This window comes from Balaenoptera ricei, chromosome 4, assembly GCF_028023285.1.
Source record: "Balaenoptera ricei isolate mBalRic1 chromosome 4, mBalRic1.hap2, whole genome shotgun sequence".
Classification (NCBI taxonomy): Eukaryota; Metazoa; Chordata; class Mammalia; order Artiodactyla; family Balaenopteridae; genus Balaenoptera; species Balaenoptera ricei.
The window spans coordinates 80,570,111-80,589,840 of NC_082642.1; the positions used below are offsets into that span (position 1 = coordinate 80,570,111).

At 38.6% G+C, this 19,730-nt stretch overlaps 1 protein-coding gene across 3 annotated transcripts; it reads left to right on the forward strand.

Moving 5' to 3' along the window:
* The first annotated feature begins 244 nt into the window (after positions 1–244).
* On the forward strand, positions 245–19,105 carry FETUB (fetuin B). Of its 3 annotated transcripts, XM_059922066.1 has the most exons (7): positions 245–472; positions 806–916; positions 2,233–2,320; positions 4,415–4,584; positions 5,300–5,398; positions 17,620–17,703; positions 18,731–19,105. In XM_059922066.1, the coding sequence occupies exons 1-7, from the start codon at positions 245–247 to the stop codon at positions 19,103–19,105; spliced, it is 1,155 nt and encodes a 384-aa protein (XP_059778049.1). The 3 variants fall into 3 exon arrangements, with proteins under 3 accessions (XP_059778049.1, XP_059778050.1, XP_059778051.1); XM_059922067.1 differs by lacking the exon at positions 806–916; XM_059922068.1 differs by lacking the exons at positions 806–916; positions 2,233–2,320 and having other exon boundaries at positions 245–476.
* The last annotated feature ends 625 nt before the right edge of the window (positions 19,106–19,730 follow it).

Consider the following 19,730-nt stretch of genomic DNA (forward strand, 5'->3'; position numbering starts at 1 on the left):
ATGAATGTGAGATTACTCAGGGATCTAAGGTTACAGATAGTGGCAAATCCCATCCAAAGTACTGACTCAGGGAAATCCACATTTAGAATTCAAGGAGATAAAATAGGACATTGTGTTTCAAACCCTGATCACTGGTTTAGATTGCAATCACAAAGCTGATCAAGTTGGCCTCAGAGCCCTATAAACAGCCCGGTCCCTGCAGCTCCGCGCGTACTGACCCCTCCTGGGCCTTGCTCCCCACAGGATGAGTTTGCTCCTACCCCTGGCACTCTGCACCCTGGCCGCGTGCTGCGGGGCTGCACCTCCACCCCAGCCAGCCCCCAGCCCCTCGCCTCTCCTCTCCCTTGCCTGCAACAGCTCATATGTGCTGGATATCGCGAACTTCATCCTGCAGGACATCAACGGGGACCGAGAGGACGGCTACGTGCTGAGCCTCAACCGAGTGAGCGATGCCCGTGAACACGAACAAGAGGTAAGTGGCAGTCCCCTCTGGGGCAGGTGTTTGCACAATCTGGGGAGGCTGGCCAGGGGACGGGAACCCAGAGACACCTGTTGGCAGGTGCTTTCCAAATCAGAAACCCTGCTGAGTACACGTTGCTCCCCTCTGCCAGGGTGCTACAGGCTCTTGTTGTTATTAGAAGCAAGTGCTAACGGTATCTGCTTAGAAACGTGTGTCCCGCCGTTTATAAGAAATCTTCACAAACGTCATAGCCTTTGGCTTTGCCATAAAACAGGGACCTTTTTTGCTGGTCTTTAGGGGTTTCTGCTTCATGTGGGTTGTGCATTTCTCCTCCCCTTCCCACAGGCTGGTCTGGGGTCTCTATTCTATTTCACGCTGGATGTGTTAGAGACTGGCTGCCATGTGCTCAGCAGGAGGTCGTGGAAGAATTGTGGGGTGAGGCCCTTGCATAAATCGGTAAGTACTTGTGTCCAGGAGCTCGAGGGGGAAAACTAGGCATCCTCTGTCTACAGGATGAAGATTGTTCAATGTGTGCCATCTTTAAATGTCCCTCTTTAAAATCTCTTTGGCGGGGTGCCTATGTGGTTATTCCAGTTCTACAGACAAAATAGAGTTTAATCAGAGGGGTGTCTGAGGCTCCCACTGGGGTCATGACACCAGAATTGAAAAGTTGCCCCCAAATTATTTCCTACCTCCAAGACCTTTCTGTAGGCTCTGAGCTAGTGTTTAAATTGAGAAAAAAAGATCTGAGGTGTAGTGCTCTGGAAGTGTGTCTAAGGAAAACTGTAGAGGTAATGGAGGGGGAACTTTTTAATTTGTTTTATTTTGCTTTAGTTTGTTTCACTGAACACTGATATGAGATTTGAGTCTGGGGACAAGGAGGGCTATGGTATGGGAGCTCTCAGAGGTGCCGTGGAAGGATTTCCTGGAATCATAGAACCTTTAGGGAGTCAGAATTGATCCTATTAAAGATGACCATAGAAGAGGCTTGAAAATAACATAGTCAGTTTTCATTTGATTCTCAATTATCCTGAGATTATTTTCATTAATTTATATGAAATTTTATGAGTACAGGAGTGTGATATAAGTGTTTAGAAGTGAACTATTTGACCAAGATATCTTTTTCTAATCATTTAACCAAATTCGTCAAACTGCACCTACCTGGTTTTGAAAAGCAAATAGTCTATTTACCATACTGTGAATTACATTTGTTAAGGTGACACTAGCTGCCCTAACACATACACTAAAAAGTGTATACTGATTGCAAAATGATAGAAGTTGATTCCCATTCACATAAAGTTCAAAATAGAAATTCTTGATCAGGAAGGGGCTTTCCTCCAGGAGTGATTTGGAGACCCAGGTACCTTCCATGTTGTGGCCCTAGACTCTGCTGCCTTCAGCTCATGGCTTCTGTGGTCACCATGCTCATCTGCATCAAGCTATGGAAAGGGAAAGAGCACGGAGGACAGATAGCACATGGGAGAGCTTTATGGGCTAGACCTGGAAGTGGTTACACATCACTTCTGCTCACCTCGCTGTGGTTAGAACTCAGTTACACACAGTCTCACCTAAGCAGGAAGGAGGCTGGGAAGAAGTCAAGCTGTGTCTCAGGAGAAGGTTTAATGATCAGCTGGCAGTTTCCCCACCCAAAACTACTAAAGTTGACCTTGAGTTTCTTGTTCTTTAAAAATGAAATGTCCAGTTTCATTCTGGGGGTATTTAAAAGTCTTAGTTCATTCCACTGCGTCATAAAATGTATTTGTTGGTTCCAGGTTTATGGTCAATGCAAAGCAATATTTTACATTAATAAGGCAAGAAGAATTTTGTATTTACCTGCTTATAATTGTACTCTTCGCCCAGGTAAGAGGTCACTTTGATTTTGTTCATTTTAATAATAGATGGAAAAAGAGCATTTAACTATACTATGGCTATAGTGTATAGGGTTTCTCCCATCCTTACTTCCTATTCATTCCAAAGCCAAGTTCTTCATATATCCAACACTTGCACCACTCTTCTTCCCACAATTAATCCTCCTAAATAACTTGCAATAGCTCTACATTGTGTCCTACATCAAATCCTAAATTTTCCGTCTGACATAAATGGCATAATCTCTTTGACTGGTCCCCAGGCTTCCTTTCTAGCTATTTCTGCCTTATTTCCTTGACTATACCAACTCTGCCCTCCATTCAACTGGATCGCTCACTATTTTCTGAACACACATCACACTTTCCAATCTCTGCATCTTGTTTGTTCTTCTCCCTCTGCTGAGAATGCCCTCCACTGATAACCTCTGCCCTTGGAACTCATAAGCATTCTTTAAAGATCATTGTCAATGCTGCTTCCTCCACCGCGTTCTCTATTCAAGAAACTCCCCCTCCCCTCAAAAAACAAACAAAAAATGATGCTTTCCTATTCTACATCCCTATACAACTTTAACCTAACCATTCATGGAGTACAGACCATGCACTGCCTTGATTTGGGGTCGTCTATCTTATATTGTGTAGAACGTTTTATCCCTTCTTCCCCTCTGCTACAACTCTCCCCCAGTTCCTGTCAAGTGTAAGGAGTCTACAATATCATTGAATAAATTAATAAATACATACATTCATTCTGGGTCTCTCTTTGAAAAGCAAGCATCCATGGCATGGGAAAATAGGATATGGCTACTCATCAAACTATTATGCACATTTGACTCCCCTGGGAGATCTTGTTCAAGTGCAGATTCTGATTCCATAGGTCTGGGGCAGGGCCTGAGGTTCTGCATTTCTAACAAGCTCTAGGTGATAATAATGCTGTTGGTTCCTTTGAGAGACAAGGCAACAGATCTAAACCTTCCTGGTTGTGAAGATAAGACTCGCCTAAATTAGAGGACAACAATCAATAAAACGGATCAGGTCTTAAATGGAAGTCCTAGGTACCTGAGGTATGGGAGGTCAGGAAATGACATGTGGGGATGGTGCAGGGAGTGACAGCTGCGGGTGTAACATCCCCACAAAATGCCCGAATACATCCAAACAAACACACAGTTGATCAAAGCAATGTGTTTGCTTTGTCAAAACAACTTCTAGACAAGTTTCCTAGCCTGACTTTTATACAGGTTTTGCCACCCCCAGCTCCTCCCAGTCAGACATTCTAGCTGTACCATTAGTGTGATTATCCTATCCAGTCATACAGTGATTTGATCAACTTTTATTTTCCAGCTCACTTGCATTTTCTAACCAAAGAGGGTGTGCTTCCACCTTCCATATGTCATTCACTCACTCATTCATTCAGCAGGTATTTACTAAGCACCGACCATGCATTAGACCTTATGTTAGGTGTTGGCGACCAAAAGGTAAATAAAACATGACAGTGATGAAATCCCAACTCAGTCTGCTTTACAGAGGCAATAATGCTGGAAGATACTGAGCTAATTAGGAAAATGTTTTTATACCAATATACAGTTGACCCTTGAACAACATGGGTTTGAACTAACTATCATGGTCCACTCATACATGGATTTTTTTTTTTGACTAAATGCATACTGTAATATTGCACTATATGCAGTTGGTTGAATCCGTGGATGCAGAACTGTGGATACGGAGGGCTGAATGTAAAGTTAAACTGGAATTTTTGGCTGTGTGGAGGATCAGCACCCCTAACCGCCATGTTGTTCAAGGGTCAACTGTACTATATTATGTGTTTTTTAACTAAATCCCTAGGGTAAAAAAATTTGTGTAAGGTGAAAAAGTATTGCTTTGTTTCTTTTTAAATTATGAAAGTAATACACGCTTATTGTAGAAAACTCTGCAGAAAGCTAACTTTCTAAATAATGCTTTGCCACTCCATCCTTGACAAAGCTGAGCATTATCTTTTTTTCTTTCAATCTCTGCTTCTGTTGTGATCATATGATTTATAGGATTATGTATCATTAAGGAGTTTTATTTTTAAACTTGCTCCCTTTGGCATCAACAGTTTCTCGAAGCGAGATTACCATGATGTGCCCTGACTGCCCCAGCTCCAGCCTCTATGATTTGTCAGACCCCAGATTCCTGGAAACTGCTACTGAGTCTCTTGCAAAATACAACAGTAAGAGCCCCTCGAAGCAGTATTCTCTCGTCAAAATCACCAAGACTTCTAGTCAGGTGAGGCTGAAAGGCCAGTGACAACAATATGTGTCATAACTGTTGCTATCGCTATCGAGGCACTCTTTTTGATTAGAACCCCAAGAGCCTTTTCTTCATTCCCTACCTTTGGTAACCCTGATGCACATTCAATCATGTTTTAGTTTCTGAGTCATTCCATGGGATTTCCGATAGAGTTGTGTGATATGATTTTACTTCATTGCCCTGAAGGCAAGAAGGGAAATGGTCTCATAGTCTCCGTGGGTTATTCTACTTAGGTTCACTATTTACTACCACATTCCCGTATCTGGTTGACCTTGGACCACTTAGCAAGTCAACTTCTATTCTGTGTTTTAAGTACAGGAGTGGATGTGGAGTTTTATGGGTTAGGGGAAATGTTCATTTGTACCTGAATTATGTTGATATCTATCATATGGAGAAAAGCTAATTTAAAAACAAATTTACATGAGGAAAAATAAGCTCACCCAGGGGAAGGGTTTTAGAGCCCATTTAAATCCTTAAGAAAGGAAGAAAGGTATGGTGATTATGTTTTCTAAATAACAAAATCATAATACATGGTTTGATCATGGTGGGGATTACAGAGACAAAAAAGAGACCTGTGTTGACAACGACTCTGGGAATGTATGGTCTCTGTAAATATAATGTTGCTAAACCTGAGTCATTTCTCCAATTGAGAAGGTTTGATTTTTATTTCTCACCTCTTGTCTCCTACCAGTGGGTGTTTGGCCCTGCCTACTTTGTGGAATATTTAATCAAAGAGTCATGTACCAAGTCCCAGGCTAGCAGCTGTGCACTTCAGCCCCCTAGCTCTGTGGTGAGTATTGTTGAATGTCTTCATAATTTAAGCTTTGTGCTCACAGATCATCTATATATATTTATTGAGCATAAATTATACATGAAGTGTTGTAATGCATGAGACATTTTTCTTCCCCTTAAGGAGCAACTGACTAGTTAGAGATGGCCCAGATGCAATAATATTTAATTGTAAATGCAGTTTTCATCAGCAATGTGATGCCTTTGCAAAAAATGATCATAGGAGGCTATAAAAATATAGACAAATCTCCTCAGTGGTTGGTGGTAGTCCTGCTTTTATTCAAACAGACCCAGTTACATTTGGAATACAGCATGGTGTTCCATTCCTTGGACCACTCTTTAAGAAGGATAAAGTGAAACAAGGCTTCTTTCAAAGAATGCAGCCAAGATGGGGAGGGTGCCCTGAAACCATCTGAAGCACACCTAGTAGGAATGTAATTGGCAAAATGTATTGTAGCACAATTAGGCAAAATGCAAGCTTTTTTTTACCCCCTATTCACTTAGATATAATAAAACATTATTAAGATATAATTCACACACCATAAAATTCACCCTTTTAAGGTGTACAAGTCAGTGTTTTTTAGTCTATTCATAGAGTTGTGCTGTCATCACCACTATCTAATTTTAGAATATTTTCATCAGTCCAAAAAGAAACTCCACATCCATTAGCAGTCATTCCCCTTGCCCTCTCACCCACACCCCCGGAAGCCACTAATCTACTTACTGACTCTATGACTACATTTTTTGAACATTTTATATAATGGAATCACACTGTATGTGGCCTTTTGTGTCTGGCTTCTTTCACTTAGCAAAATGTTTTCAAGGGTTATCCTTGTTCAGCATTGATGTATCAGTGCTTCATTCCTTTTAATGGCCAAGTAATATTTCATTGCATGGATATACCATGTATTGTTTATCCATTCAACAGTTGATTGATATTTGAGTTGTTTCCTCATTTGAGATGTTATGAATAGTACTACTATGAACATCTGTGTATAAGTTTTTTTCTTTTGGCTTGCGGGATCTTAGTTCCCCAACCAAGGGTTGAACCTAGGCCCATGGCAGTGAAAGCGCCAAGTCCTAACCACTGGACAGCCAAAGAATTCCCTGTGTATAAGTTTTTATGTATACATATGTTTTCATTTCTTTTGAGTATATACCTTGGAGTGGGACTGCTGGGTCATAAGAGAATTCTATGTTTAACCTTTTAACTAACTGCAAACTGTTTTCCAAAGTGATGGCACCAGTTTCATAATCCCATCAGCAACATGTGAGGGTTTCAATTTCTTCATGTTTTTGCCAATGCTTATTATTATTGTCTGTCTTTTTTATTATAGCTATCTTACTGAGTATGAAGTAGTCTCTCATTCTGGTTATATTTGAATTTTCCTAATGGTTAATGATTGAGTATCTTTTAATGTGCTTTTGGCCATTTGTATGTATTTTTTGGAGGAATGTCTATTCAAATCCTTTGTCATTTAAAACTTAGATTATTTATCTTTTTATTGTTGAATTGTAAGAATTCTTTACGTATTCTGGACATAATCCCCTTATCAGATATATGATTTTCAAATATTTTCTCCCTTCTCTGTTTTGTCTATTCATTTTCTTGATGATGTTCTTTGAAGTACAAAAGTTTTTAATTTTAATGAAATCTTCTTTATATTTTTTCTTTTGTTGAATGTGCTTTTTGTGTCATATCTAAGAATTCATTGCCTAATCCAAGATCACTAAGATTTACTCCGCTGTATTCCTCTAAGAGTTTTATAGTTTTAGCTTTAGGTCTCTGACCCTTTTTTTTTTTGGCCATGCTGCATGGCACGTGGGATCTTAGTTGCATATGGGATCTTAGTTCCCCGAACAGGGATTGAATCCGTGTTCCTGCATTGGAAGCACAGAGTCTTATCCACTGGACAGCCAGAGAAGTCCCCTCTGACCCATTTTTGAGTTAATTTTTGTATATGATATGAGGTAGGAGGTTCAACTTCATTCTTCTGCTTGTGGATCTCCAGTTGTCCCAGCACCATTTGTTGAAAAAACTATTATTTTCCCCATTTAATTGTATTGACATACTTTTTGAAGATCAACTGACTATAAATGTAAGGGTTTTTTTTTAATTTTTGAATTTTATTTCATTTTATTTTTTTATACAGCAGGTTCTTATTATTCATCAGTTTTATTTTTTTATTTTTTTTTTGAATAATGTACTTTTTTTTTTTTTTTTTTTTTATTTATTTATTATTTATTTATGGCTGTGTTGGGTCTTCGTTTCTGTGCGAGGGCTCTCTCCAGTTGCGGCAAGTGGGGACCACTCTTCATCGCGGTGCGCAGGCCTCTCACCATCGCGGCCTCTCTTGTTGCGGAGCACAGGCTCCAGACGCGCAGGCTCAGTAATTGTGGCCCACGGGCCCAGTTGCTCCGCGGCATGTGGGATCCTCCCAGACCAGGGCCCGAACCCGCGTCCCCTGCATTGGCAGGCAGACTCTCAACCACTGCGCCACCAGGGAAGCCCTATTCATCAGTTTTATACATATCAGTGTATACATGTCAATCCCAATCGCCCAATTCATCACACCCCCAACCCCACCTCCCACGGCTTTCCCCCCTTGGTGTCCATATGTTTGTTCTCTACATCTGTGTCTCAATTTCTGCCCTGCAAACCAGTTCATCTGTACCATTTTTCTAGGTTCCACATATATGCATTAATATACGATATTTGTTTTTCTCTTTCTGACTTACTTCATTCTGTATGACAATCTCTAGATCCATCCACGTCTCAACAAATGACCCAATTTCGTTCCTTTTTATGGCTGAGTAATATTCCATTGTATATATGTACCACACCTTCTTTATCCATTCCTCTGTTGATGGGCATTTAGGTTGCTTCCATGACCTGGCTATTGTAAATGGTGCTGAAATGAACATTGGGGTGCATGTGTCTTTTTGAATTATGGTTTTCTCTGGGTATATGCCCAGTAGTGGGATTGATGGATCATATGGTAATTCTATTTTTAGTTTTTTACGGAACCTCCATACTGTTCTCCATAGTGGCTGTATCAATTTACATTCCCACCAACAGTGCAAGAGGGTTCCCTTTTCTCCACACCCTCTCCAGCATTTGTTGTTTGTAGATTTTTTGATGATGGCCATTCTGACCCATGTGAGGTGATACCGCATTGTAGTTTTGATTTGCATTTCTCTAATAATTAGTGATGTTGAGCAGCTTTTCACATGCTTCTTGGCCATCTGTGTATGTCTTCTTTGGAGACATGTCTTTTTAGGTCTTCTGCCCGTTTTTGGATTGGGTTGTTTGTTTTTTTTTAATATTGAGCTGCATGAGCTGTTTATATATTTTGGAGATTAATCCTTTGTCCCTTGATTCGTTTGCAAATATTTTCTCCCATTCTGAGGGCTGTCTTTTCATCTTGTTTATGGTTTCCTTTGCTGTGCAAAAGCTTTTAAGTTTCATTAGGTCCCATTTATTTATTTATTTATTTATTTATTTCCATTACTCTAGGAGGTGGATCAAAAAAGATCATGCTGTGATTTATGTCAAAGAGTGTTCTTCCTATGTTTTCCTCTAAGAGTTTTATAGTGTCCGGTCTTACATTTAGGTCTCTAAACCATTTTGAGTTTATTTTTGTGTATGGTGTTAGGGAGTGTTCTAATTTCATTCTTTTACATGTAGCTGTCCAATTTTCCCAGCACCACTTATTGAAGAGACTGTCTTTTCTCCATTGTATATCCTTGCCTCCTTTGTCATAGATTAGCTGACCATAGGTGCATGGGTTTATCTCTGGGCTTTCTATCTTGTTCCATTGATCTATATTTCTGTTTTTGTGCCAGTACCATATTGTCTTGATTACTGTAGCTTTGTAGTAGAGTCTGAAGTCAGGGAGTCTGATTCCTCCAGTTCCGTTTTTTTCTCTCAAGACTGCTTTGGCTATTCGGGGTCTTTTGTGTCTCCATACAAATTCTAAGATTTTTTGTTCTAGTTCTGTAAAAAATGTCATTGGTAATTTGATAGGGATTGCATTGAATCTGTAGATTGCTTTGGGTAGTATAGTCATTTTCACAATATTGATTCTTCCAATCCAAGAACATGGTATATCTCTCCATCTGTTGGTATCATCTTTAATTTCTTTCATCAGTGTCTTATAGTTTTCTGCCTAGGTAGGAAACTTTTGTCTTTTGTCTCCCTAGGTAGGTTTATCCCGAGGTATTTTATTCTTTTTGTTGCAATGGTAAATGGGAGTGTTTCCTTAATTTCTCTTTCAGATTTTTCGTCATTAATATATAGGAATGCAAGAGATTTCTGTGCATTAGTTTTGTATCCTGCAACTTTACCAAATTCATTGATTAGCTCTAGTAGTTTTCTGGTGGCATCCTTAGGCTTCTCTATGTATAGTATCATGTCATCTGCAAACAGTGACAGTTTTACTTCTTCTTTTTAATTTGTATTCCTTTTATTTCGCTTTATTCTCTTATTGCCATGGCTAGGACTTCCAAAACTATGTTGAATAATAGTGGTGAGAGTAGACATCCTTGTCTTGTTCCTGATTTTAGAGGAAATGCTTTCAGTTTTTCACCATTGAGAATGATGTTTGCTGTGGGTTTGTCGTATATGGTCTTTATTATGTTGAGGTAGGTTCCCTCTATGCCCACTTTCTGGAGAGTTTTTATCATAAATGGGTGTTGAATTTTGTCAAAAGCTTTTCCTGCATCTATTGAGATGATCATATGGTTTTTATTCATCAATTTGTTAATATGGTGTATCACATTGATTGATTTGCGTATATTGAAGGGTTCTTGCATCCCTGGGATAAATCCCACTTGATCATGGTGTATGATCCTTTTACTGTGTTGTTGGATTCTGTTTGCTAGTATTTTGTTGAAGATTTTTGCATCTATATTTCTGAGTGATATTGGTCTGTAATTTTCTTTTTTTGTATTATCTTTGTCTGGTTTTGGTATCAGGGTGATGGTGGCCTCATAGAATGAGTTTGGGAGTGTTCCTTCCTCTGAGATTCTTTGGAAGAGTTTGAGAAGGATGGGTGTTAGCTCTTCTCTAAATGTTTGATAGAATTCACCTGTGAGGCCATCTGGTCCTGGACTTTTGTTTGTTGGAAGATTTTTAATCACAGTTTCAATTTCATTACTTGTGATTGGTCTGTTCATATTTTCTATTTCTTCCTGGTTCAGTCTTGGTAGGTTATACCTTTCTAAGCATGTGTCTATTTCTTCCAGGTTGTCCATTTTATTGGCATAGAGTTGCTTGTAGTAGTCTCTTAGGATGCTTTGTATTTCTGTGGTGTCTGTTGTAACTTCTCTTTTTTCATTTTTAATTTTATTGATTTGAGTCCTCTCCCTCTTTTTCTTGATGAGTCTGGCTAATGGTTTATCAATTTTGTTTATCTTCTCAAAGAACCAGCTTTTAGTGTTATTGATCTTTGCAATTGTTTTCTTTGTTTCTATTTCATTTATTTCCGCTCTGATCTTTATGATTTCTTTCCTTCTGCTAACTTTGGGATTTGTTTGTTCTTCTTTCTCTAGTTCCTTTAGGTGTAAGGTTAGATTGTTTACTTGAGATTTCTCTTGTTTCTTGAGGTAGGCTTGTAGAGCTATAAACCTCCCTCTTAGAACTGCTTTTGCTGCATCCCATAGGTTTTGGATCCTCGTGTTTTCATTGTCATTTGTCTCTAGGTATTTTTTGATTTCCTCTTTGATTTCTTCAGTGATCTCTTAGTTATTTAGTAATGTATTGTTTATCCTCCATGTGTTTGTGTTTTTTACGTTTTTTCCCCTGTAATTCATTTCTAATCTCATAGTGTTGAGGTCAGAAGAGATGCTTGATATGATTTCAATTTTCTTAAATTTACTGAGGCTTGATTTGTGACCCACGATGTGATCTATCCTGGAGAATGTTCCATGCGCAATTGAGAAGAAAGTGTAATCTGCTGTTTTTGGATGGAATGTCCTATAAATATCAATTAAATCTATCTCGTCTATTGTGTCATTTAAAGCTTCTGATCCCTTATTTATTTTCATTTTGGATGATCTGTCCATTGGTGTAAGTGAGGTGTTAAAGCCCCCCACTATTATTGTGTTACTGTCGATTTCCTCTTTTATAGCTGTTAGCAGTTGCCTTATGTATTGAGGTGCTCCTGTGTTGGGTGCATATATGTTTATAATTGTTATATCATCTTCTTGGATTGATCCCTTGGTCATTATGTAGTGTCCTTCCTTGTCTCTTGTAACATTCTTTATTTTAAGGTCTATTTTATCTGATATGAGTATTGCTACTCCAGCTTTCTTTTGATTTCCATTTGCATGGAATATCTTTTTCCATCCCCTCACTTTCAGTCTGTATGTGTCCCTAGGTCTGAAGTGGGTCTCTTGTAGACAGCATATATATGGGTCTTATTTTTGTATCCATTCAGCAAGCTTGTGTCTTTTGGTTGGAGCATTCAATCCATTCACGTTTAAGGTAATTATCGATATGTATGTTCCTATGACCATTTTCTTAATTGTTTTGGGTTTGTTTTGGTAGGTCCTTTTCTTCTCTTGTGTTTCCCACTTAGAGAAGTTCCTTTAGCATTTGTTGTAGAGCTGGTTTGGTGGTGCTGAATTCTCTTAGCTTTTGCTTGTCTGTAAAGCTTTTGATTTCTCCATCGAATCTGAATGAGATCCTTGCTGAGTAGAGTAATCTTGGTTATAGGTTCTTCCCTTTCATCACTTTAAGTATATCATGCCACTCCCTTCTGGCTTGTAGAGTTTCTGCTGAGAAATCAGCTGTTAACCTTATGGGAGTTCCCTTGTATGTTATTTGTCGTTTTTCCCTTGCTGCTTTCAATAATTTTTCCTTGTCTTTATTTTTTGCCAATTTGATTATTATGTGTCTCGGTGTGTTTTGGGTTTATCCTGTATGGGACTCTCTGCGCTTCCTGGACTTGGGTGGCTCTTTCCTTTCCCATATTAGGGAAATTTTTGACTATAATGTCTTCAAATATTTTCTCAGGTCCTTTCTCTCTCTCTTCTCCTTCTGGGACCCCTATAATGTGAATGTTGTTACGTTTAATGTTGTCCCAAAGGTCTCTTAGTCTGTTTTCATTTCTTTTCATTCTTTTTTCTTTATTCTGTTCCATGGCAGTGAATTCCACCATTGTGTCTTCCAGGTCACTTATCTGTTCTTCTGCCTCAGTTATTCTGCTATTGATTCCTTCTAGTGTAGTTTTCATTTCAGTTATTGTATTTTTCATGTCTGTTTGTTTGTTCTTTAATTCTTCTAGGTCTTTGTTAAACACTTCTTGCATCTTCTCCATCTTTGCCTCCATTCTTCTTCCGAGGTCCTGGGTCATCTTCACTATCATTATTCTGAATTCTTTTTCTGGAAGGTTGCCTATCTCCACTTCATTTAGTTGCTTTTCTGGGGTTTTATCTTGTTCCTTCATCTGGTACATAGTCCTCTGCCTTTTCATCTTGTCTATCTTTCTGTGAATGTGGTTTTTGTTCCACAGGCTGCAGGATTGTAGTTCTTCTTCCTTCTGCTGTCTGCTCTGTCTGTGAGGGTTTATTTTTGTACCTTCAATTTTATTCCATTGATCTGCATATCTATTCTTATACCAGTACCACATTATCTCCAATATTATAGTTTTGTAGTAAATTTTGAGTTGAGAAGTCTGAGCTCTCCTATTTTGTTTTTCCTATTTAAGATTGTTTTGGGTATCTTGGATTCTTTGCATTTTCACAATAAATCAACTTTACAATCAGCCTGTCAGTTTCTATCTTTAAAAAGCAGGAAATCTCGTCCCCGCTGGCGGGCCGCCGCCCGCGTCGCCCGGGGCGTGGCGTGGCGCGCCCCGCTGTGCGTCGGGACCGGGGTCCGGTGTGGAGAGCCCTTTGTCCTGGGACACGGGGTGCGGCCAGGAAGGCGGCCGCCCCCTCGCCTGTCACGCACCGCATGTTCGTGGGGAACCTGGTGCTAAACCATTCGTAGACGACCTGCTTCTGGGTCAGGGTTTCGTACATAGCAGAGCAGCTCCCTCGCTGCGATCTATTGAAAGTCAGCCCTTGACACAAGGGTTTGTATAATAAAAAAAAAGAAAAGAAAAGAAAAGAAAAAATAAAAAAAAAAGAGAACAAGAAAGAAACAATAATAGAAAAAAAAAAAGAAAAAAAAAAGCAGGAAATCTGATAGGGATTTCATTGAATCTGTAGACCAATATATATAGTAAGTACTGTCATCTTAAAAATAGTAATTCTTCCAGCCTATGGATATGGGATCTCTTTCCATTTGTTTAGGACTCATTTAATTTTTTTCAACAATGTTTTGTAGTCTTCAGTGTCCAAAACTTTCACTTTTTTGTATAGCTAAGTATTTTATTCTCTTTGATGCTGATATAATGTATTTGTCTTATCAATCTTATTTTTGGATTGTTCATTGCAAATATATAGAAGTATAATTGATTTTCTTATTTTGATCTTGTATCCTGTAACCTTGCTGAACTCATTTTTATAGTTCTAATCGTTTTCTGGTAGAGTCCTTAGGATTTTTTGTATACAAGATCATGTCTTCTACAAATAATTTTACTTCTTCCTTTCCAATCTAAATGACTTTTAATTCTTACCTAATTTTCTTGACTAGAACTTCCAGTACAATGCTGAATAGTGATGGGGAGAGCAGACATCCTTATCTTATTCCTGATTTTAGGAGGAAATCATTCAGTATTTCATCATTTAATATCATGGTAACTGTAGGCTTTTTATAGCTGCTTTTTTTATCAAGTTGAGAAAGTTCCCGTCTAGTCCTACTAGTTTGTTGAACGCTTTTGTCAAAAAACAGTGTTCGAGTTTGTCTCATGCCTTTTCTGTGTTAATGAGATAATCGTTTGGTTTTCTTTTTCTCCTTTAATCTATTAGTATTGTACATAACAATGATTTTTGTATATTAAAACAGACTTGTGCTTTGGGGATGAATCACAGTTGATCATGGTGTATAAACCCTTTTATATGTTTCTGAATTCAGGGTTTTTAAAAATTTTATTTATTTATTTTTGGCTTGTTGGGTCTTTGTTGCTGCGTGCGGGCTTTCTCTAGCTGCAGTGAGCGGGGTATACTCTTCGTTGCGTTGCACGGGCTTCTCATTGCGGTGGCTTCTCTTCTTGTGAAGCATGGGTTCTAGGCACGTGGGCTTCAGTAGTTGTGGCTTGTGGGCTCTAGAGAGCAGGCTCAGTAGTTGTGGTGCACGGGCTTAGTTGCTTCGCAGCATGTGGGATCTTCCCAGACCAGGGCTTGAACCCATGTCCCCTGCATTGGCAGGTGGATTCTTAACCACTCTGCCACCAGGGAATTCCTGAATTCAGTTCACCAGTGGTTGTTTTTTTCTTTTAAAGATTTTTAATCTCTTATTTATAAGAGACATTGGTCTGTGGTTTTTCTGTGTCGTATCTGCCTGATTTTCATATGAGTTTAATATTGGCTTCATAGAATTAATTGGGAAATTTTCCCTCCTCTTCTATTTTATTTTGGAAGAATCTGTGAAAGATTCATGTTCATTCTTCTTTAAATATTTGGTAGAATTCCCCAGTGAAGCCATCTGGGCCTGAGCTTTTCTTTGTGGGAAGAGTATTTGATTAATAATTCAATCTCTTTACTTGTTGTAAGTCTATTCAGGTTTTATATTTCTTATTGAGTAAGGTTTGGTAGTTCATATCTTCCTAGGAATTTGTCCATTTCATCTAAGTTATCCAGTTTTCCAGTGTACAATTGTTCATAGTATTCCATTTTTATTTCTGAAAGATTAGAAGTGATGTACCCTATTTAATTCCAATTTTAGTAGCTTGAGTGATTTTTTTCTTTGTCTATCTAAAGCTTTGCCAATTTTATTAAGTTTTTCAAAAAGAATCAACTTTCAGTTTCATTTATTTTCTTTGTTCTTTTTTTATTATCTAGTTCATTTATTTCCTATCTACTCTTTATTGTAACCTTCTTTTTGCTTGCTTTCGGCTTAGTTTACTTTTCTTTTTCTAGCTTTTTAAGGTAGAAGTTTAGGTTACTGATTTACAATCTTTATTCTCTTTTAACATAAGCATTTACATCTACAGATTTCCTTCTAAGCAACGATTGAGCTGCATCTCACAAGTTATACATGTTGTTTTTGTTTCCATTCATCTCCAAATATTTTCTAATTTTCCTTGTGATTTCTTCTTTGGCCAATTGGTTATTTAATAGTGTTATTTAATATCCACATATTTGTGAAAATTCCAATTTCCTTCTGTTATTCATGTCTAATTTTATCCCATTGTGGTTGGGGAATGTACTCTGTGTGATCTCAATTCTTTTAAATGTATTGAAGCTTGTTTAACATAAGGTATATCCTAGAGAAAGTTCCATGTACACTTGAGAAGAATGTGTATTCTGCTGTTGTTAGGTAAAGCATTCTGTAATTGTCTGTTAGGTTTAATTTGTTTATAGTGTTGTTCAAGACTTCTGTTTCTTTGTTGATGTTCTGCATACTTGTTTTATCCATTATTGAAAATGAGGTTTCCAACTATTATTGTTGAATTATCTATGTCTTCCTTGAATTCTGTCAGGTTTTGCTTATGTACCTTGGGGCTCTATTATTAGGAGCATTATATTTATAGTGTTGTGTCTTTCTAATAAATTGAGCCTTTTATCATTATAAAGTGTTTTTCCTTGTCTCTAATAACAATTTTTGTCTTAAAGTAAATTTTGTCTGATATTTGTATAGCCATTCCCAGCTCTTTTTTGTTACTGTTTGCATTGTAAATTTTTTTTCATCTTTTAATTTTCAACCCATGTGTGTCTTTGAATCTGAACTATGTCTCTCAAAAGTCTTTCATAACCAGTCAATTGAATATTAAGGAATAATTGGGAAAATGTCTTCATCATCTTCTGTGGAATCTCCCTTTCTCACTTCTCAATGCCATCTTGGGCAGATCACATAGCTTTCTGGTCATATTCAGTAATAAGAACAATTTCACTTAGATTATTAAGATTCACTTTCAGGTATTAAAAATTCCTTTTAGTCAATTCTGAATCAAAACTTCTATCTCATATCCAATTCAAAGCTTTTTCCTCCCTGTAGCTCAAGCCTGACCTAGAGCTTAGGACTTGCTGTGAGGAAGGAGTCAAGTTCTGTCCTTTCACTCTTTCTCCCCCTCCTGCAATCATTTATTTAACTGTGGCTCTTCCAAGTTCTGAGAAGAATGAGAGAGGATTAGAGAAAAGAGTTTAAAGTCTTTTACATAACTGGACCTACAGTTGTAATTTTCTCTTGGTCTACACTGGCCCTCTGTTTACACTTGAAAAAAATGCATACTCTATGACTCTAAAATTTCTCTTCTAGGAATTTACCCTAAGGATATATGAAAAGGTATAGCTTCAATGTTTAAACATAAAACAATTAGATTCAATCCAGCTTCTAACAAAAGAGAACTTGTTAAATAACACAGAGGAATATTAGGTAGCCATTATAAAGAAAATCATAGAAAACTATTCAGTGTCATAGACGGATTTTCACTATATATTGTTAAATGACAAAAGAGAGTTATAAAATATTATGAAGAGTATAATTCTATTTTTCTAGAAGAAAAGTTATGTATGCATAGGAAGAAATGTTAGAAGAAAAGAAATCAAATCACTGCAGGAAACGGGTACCTTTCATGTAGTTACAGGTCGTTTTATTTTCTATTTGTTTATCCATATTCTAAATAACTGTTTATTACATTTCTAATAAGAAAACAAACTTATTTTATTTTTAAATAAAGAAAAGTTTAAGGAGATGAGAGTAGTCTTGTCTGAGAAGCAAAAACTCAGGTGGAACATACATAAAGAGCTGCTATATGAGAGATGAAAACAAGTTTTCTAGTTGACCCAAGGGTAGAAGTGTGGCCAAGAGATAGACCCAGATTTCTGTGTCTGTTCTATAGACACAGATTTCTGCTCAATACAAAGAATTTTCTAATAGAGTTTGTTCCTCAAGAAATCCTGAGTTTCTCTCATCGGAGGTAATTTAGCCTAGTTTGGGTGATTATTGGTAGGGATGAGCTAAAGAATTGTCTCAGAGCCTACCTATTACATGGTAGGAGCATGAAAGTGTTGATTGGCTGTGTGTCTATGTAATCAGAAAACAAGTTGATTTTCATTTATGATCATTGATAATCGTAATACACATGTGACATTGTATTTTCCTTTTTTTAGCCTGTTGGTATTTGCCACGGTTCTCTTAGTGAACAAGACTCAGAAAAGTCAGTCTCTGTGACTTGTGACTTCTTTAAATCACAGGTATTTTTTAGTCTAATTGTTTGTCTTTCTGTAAATAAAAGAGCAGATTATTTTAGTTGCCCCTACCCTACCCTCTCCTTTTATTTTCCTAAAATCCATGATCACCACTTTATTCAGGGTGTCCTAAGGCCACATCCACAGGGTAGCTAAAAGAAAGACCTGTCACCCTTTCTTTTAGTTACAACATGATCCCTATAGCATAAGTAAGACCCCTTTAGCTTGAGTGGCTCAGGCCTCTGAGATATTAAATTCAGTGTCCCAAAGACTCTTACCCTGAACCATAGGTAGAAGTTGTTTCCATGGAAATACTGAATCCTTTTTCAGAAGTATTTATTGAGCACTTACCATAAGGCAGCCTGGTGTAGTTGAGAGGGTGGTTGAGTCAGGCCACCCGGGTTCCAGTCCTGTTCTGCCACCTACAAGTTGTGTGAACATGGACAATTTCCTACCTCTCTGAGTCTTGGTTGCCTCATCTACGGAATTGGATTGCAATACCTACCTCCTTCAGATCCCCATGAGAAACAGGTCAGAGGATCTGGTTGAAGGGCACTGCCCTGGGCCTGGCACAGAATAAACAATCAATAAAGGTGGTTTCTGCTGCCACTACTAGGAGTGGGGAGACACCTTACTAGGGACTTTGAACAAGCCATCTTACCTCTCTGGATCATTGTTCAGCTCTGAAATTTGTGAAGCCTACAGTCAAGCTTCTAAAGGTTTGGTTCCCCCTGACCCTTATCTGTTTTGCTTTTTAACCATTTATTTATTTAAAATTTTTTTTTGGTCATGCGGCTTGTGGGATCTTAGGACCCCACCTAGGGGTTGAACCCCAGCCCATGACAGTGAAAGCCTGGAGTCTTAACTACTAGATGCCAGGGAATTTCCCTTAAGCCCTTTAATCAGAGGCCCATATAGCTAGTCTCCCTTTGAAAATTCCATCAGAAAGGCACAGAACAGCATAACCTAGTACCAGGCATGGCAGGGATTTTCTTGGAGGACATTCTCTTATTTGAAAGCATTCTTATTTCAGGCTCCCACCCCTAGAGGTGAAAACTCTACTGTTGACCAGAGACCTGTGAACCTCTCCAAGGTGGAAAAGCCCCAGCAGAAAAACACAGCTCCCACCAACCCATCCGCCAAAGCTGTGCCCAAAGGATCTGTCCAGTACCTTCCTGACTTGGATAACAAGCCTAAAGGTTCCCAGGGAACAGGCCCTGTTGAGGCCTTCCCTGTGCAGCTGGATCTAACCACAGATCCCCAAGGAGAACCACTGGATGTCTCCTTCCTCTTCCTGGAGCCTATGGAGGAGAAGCTGGTTGTCCTGCCTTTTCCCTCAAAAGAACAACGTTCTGCTGAGTGCCCAGGACCAGCTCAAGAGGGTAACCCTCTTATTCTCCCACCTTGAGAACCACGTAGAGGATTCTGGGGGACATACTGCCCTGCAGGAGATAAGAGGTGTTGGGAAAAGGGGGACAGAGAAACAGTTCAAACATAGAGAAGGCTAATAAAATATGTCTTTTTGACTCCTCTTGGTCTCATCATGTTGCCCGGAAATGGACATAAGATTTAACTGTTCACGTGCACACTGGGCTGCATCCCTCCTAAACCATCCAAGGCCCCATGCCATGGATAGATGCCTCTCATATCTTCTGCCTCTCTCTTTGTAATGACTTCTTACTTTTAGCTAATTGTTTCTAATGTAGGGCCTTACTTAAGAATGTCCTCATCTTTCTGAGGTTAACCTAAAACAAATAGACTGAAGATATTTCTCCAGCAAACATGGGTTTATTCAGGATCAGCAGAGGGTTGTGATTTGGGGTCTGCAACTGTGGAGAGCCACATGCAAGTCCCCAAACAGCAAGCGAACAAGAAGGCCTTCATGGAGAGGAAAAGGAAGTTGGAAGGGCCATACTAAACAAAAAGTCCGTGGCTTTTCATTGGCTGAGTCCTTGCCAGGAAAGAAACGTCTTTCTTCTTCCTATAGGACTGTACTATGGTCACAGGTGAGAGCTCTCCCTTCTGGTCTCCCA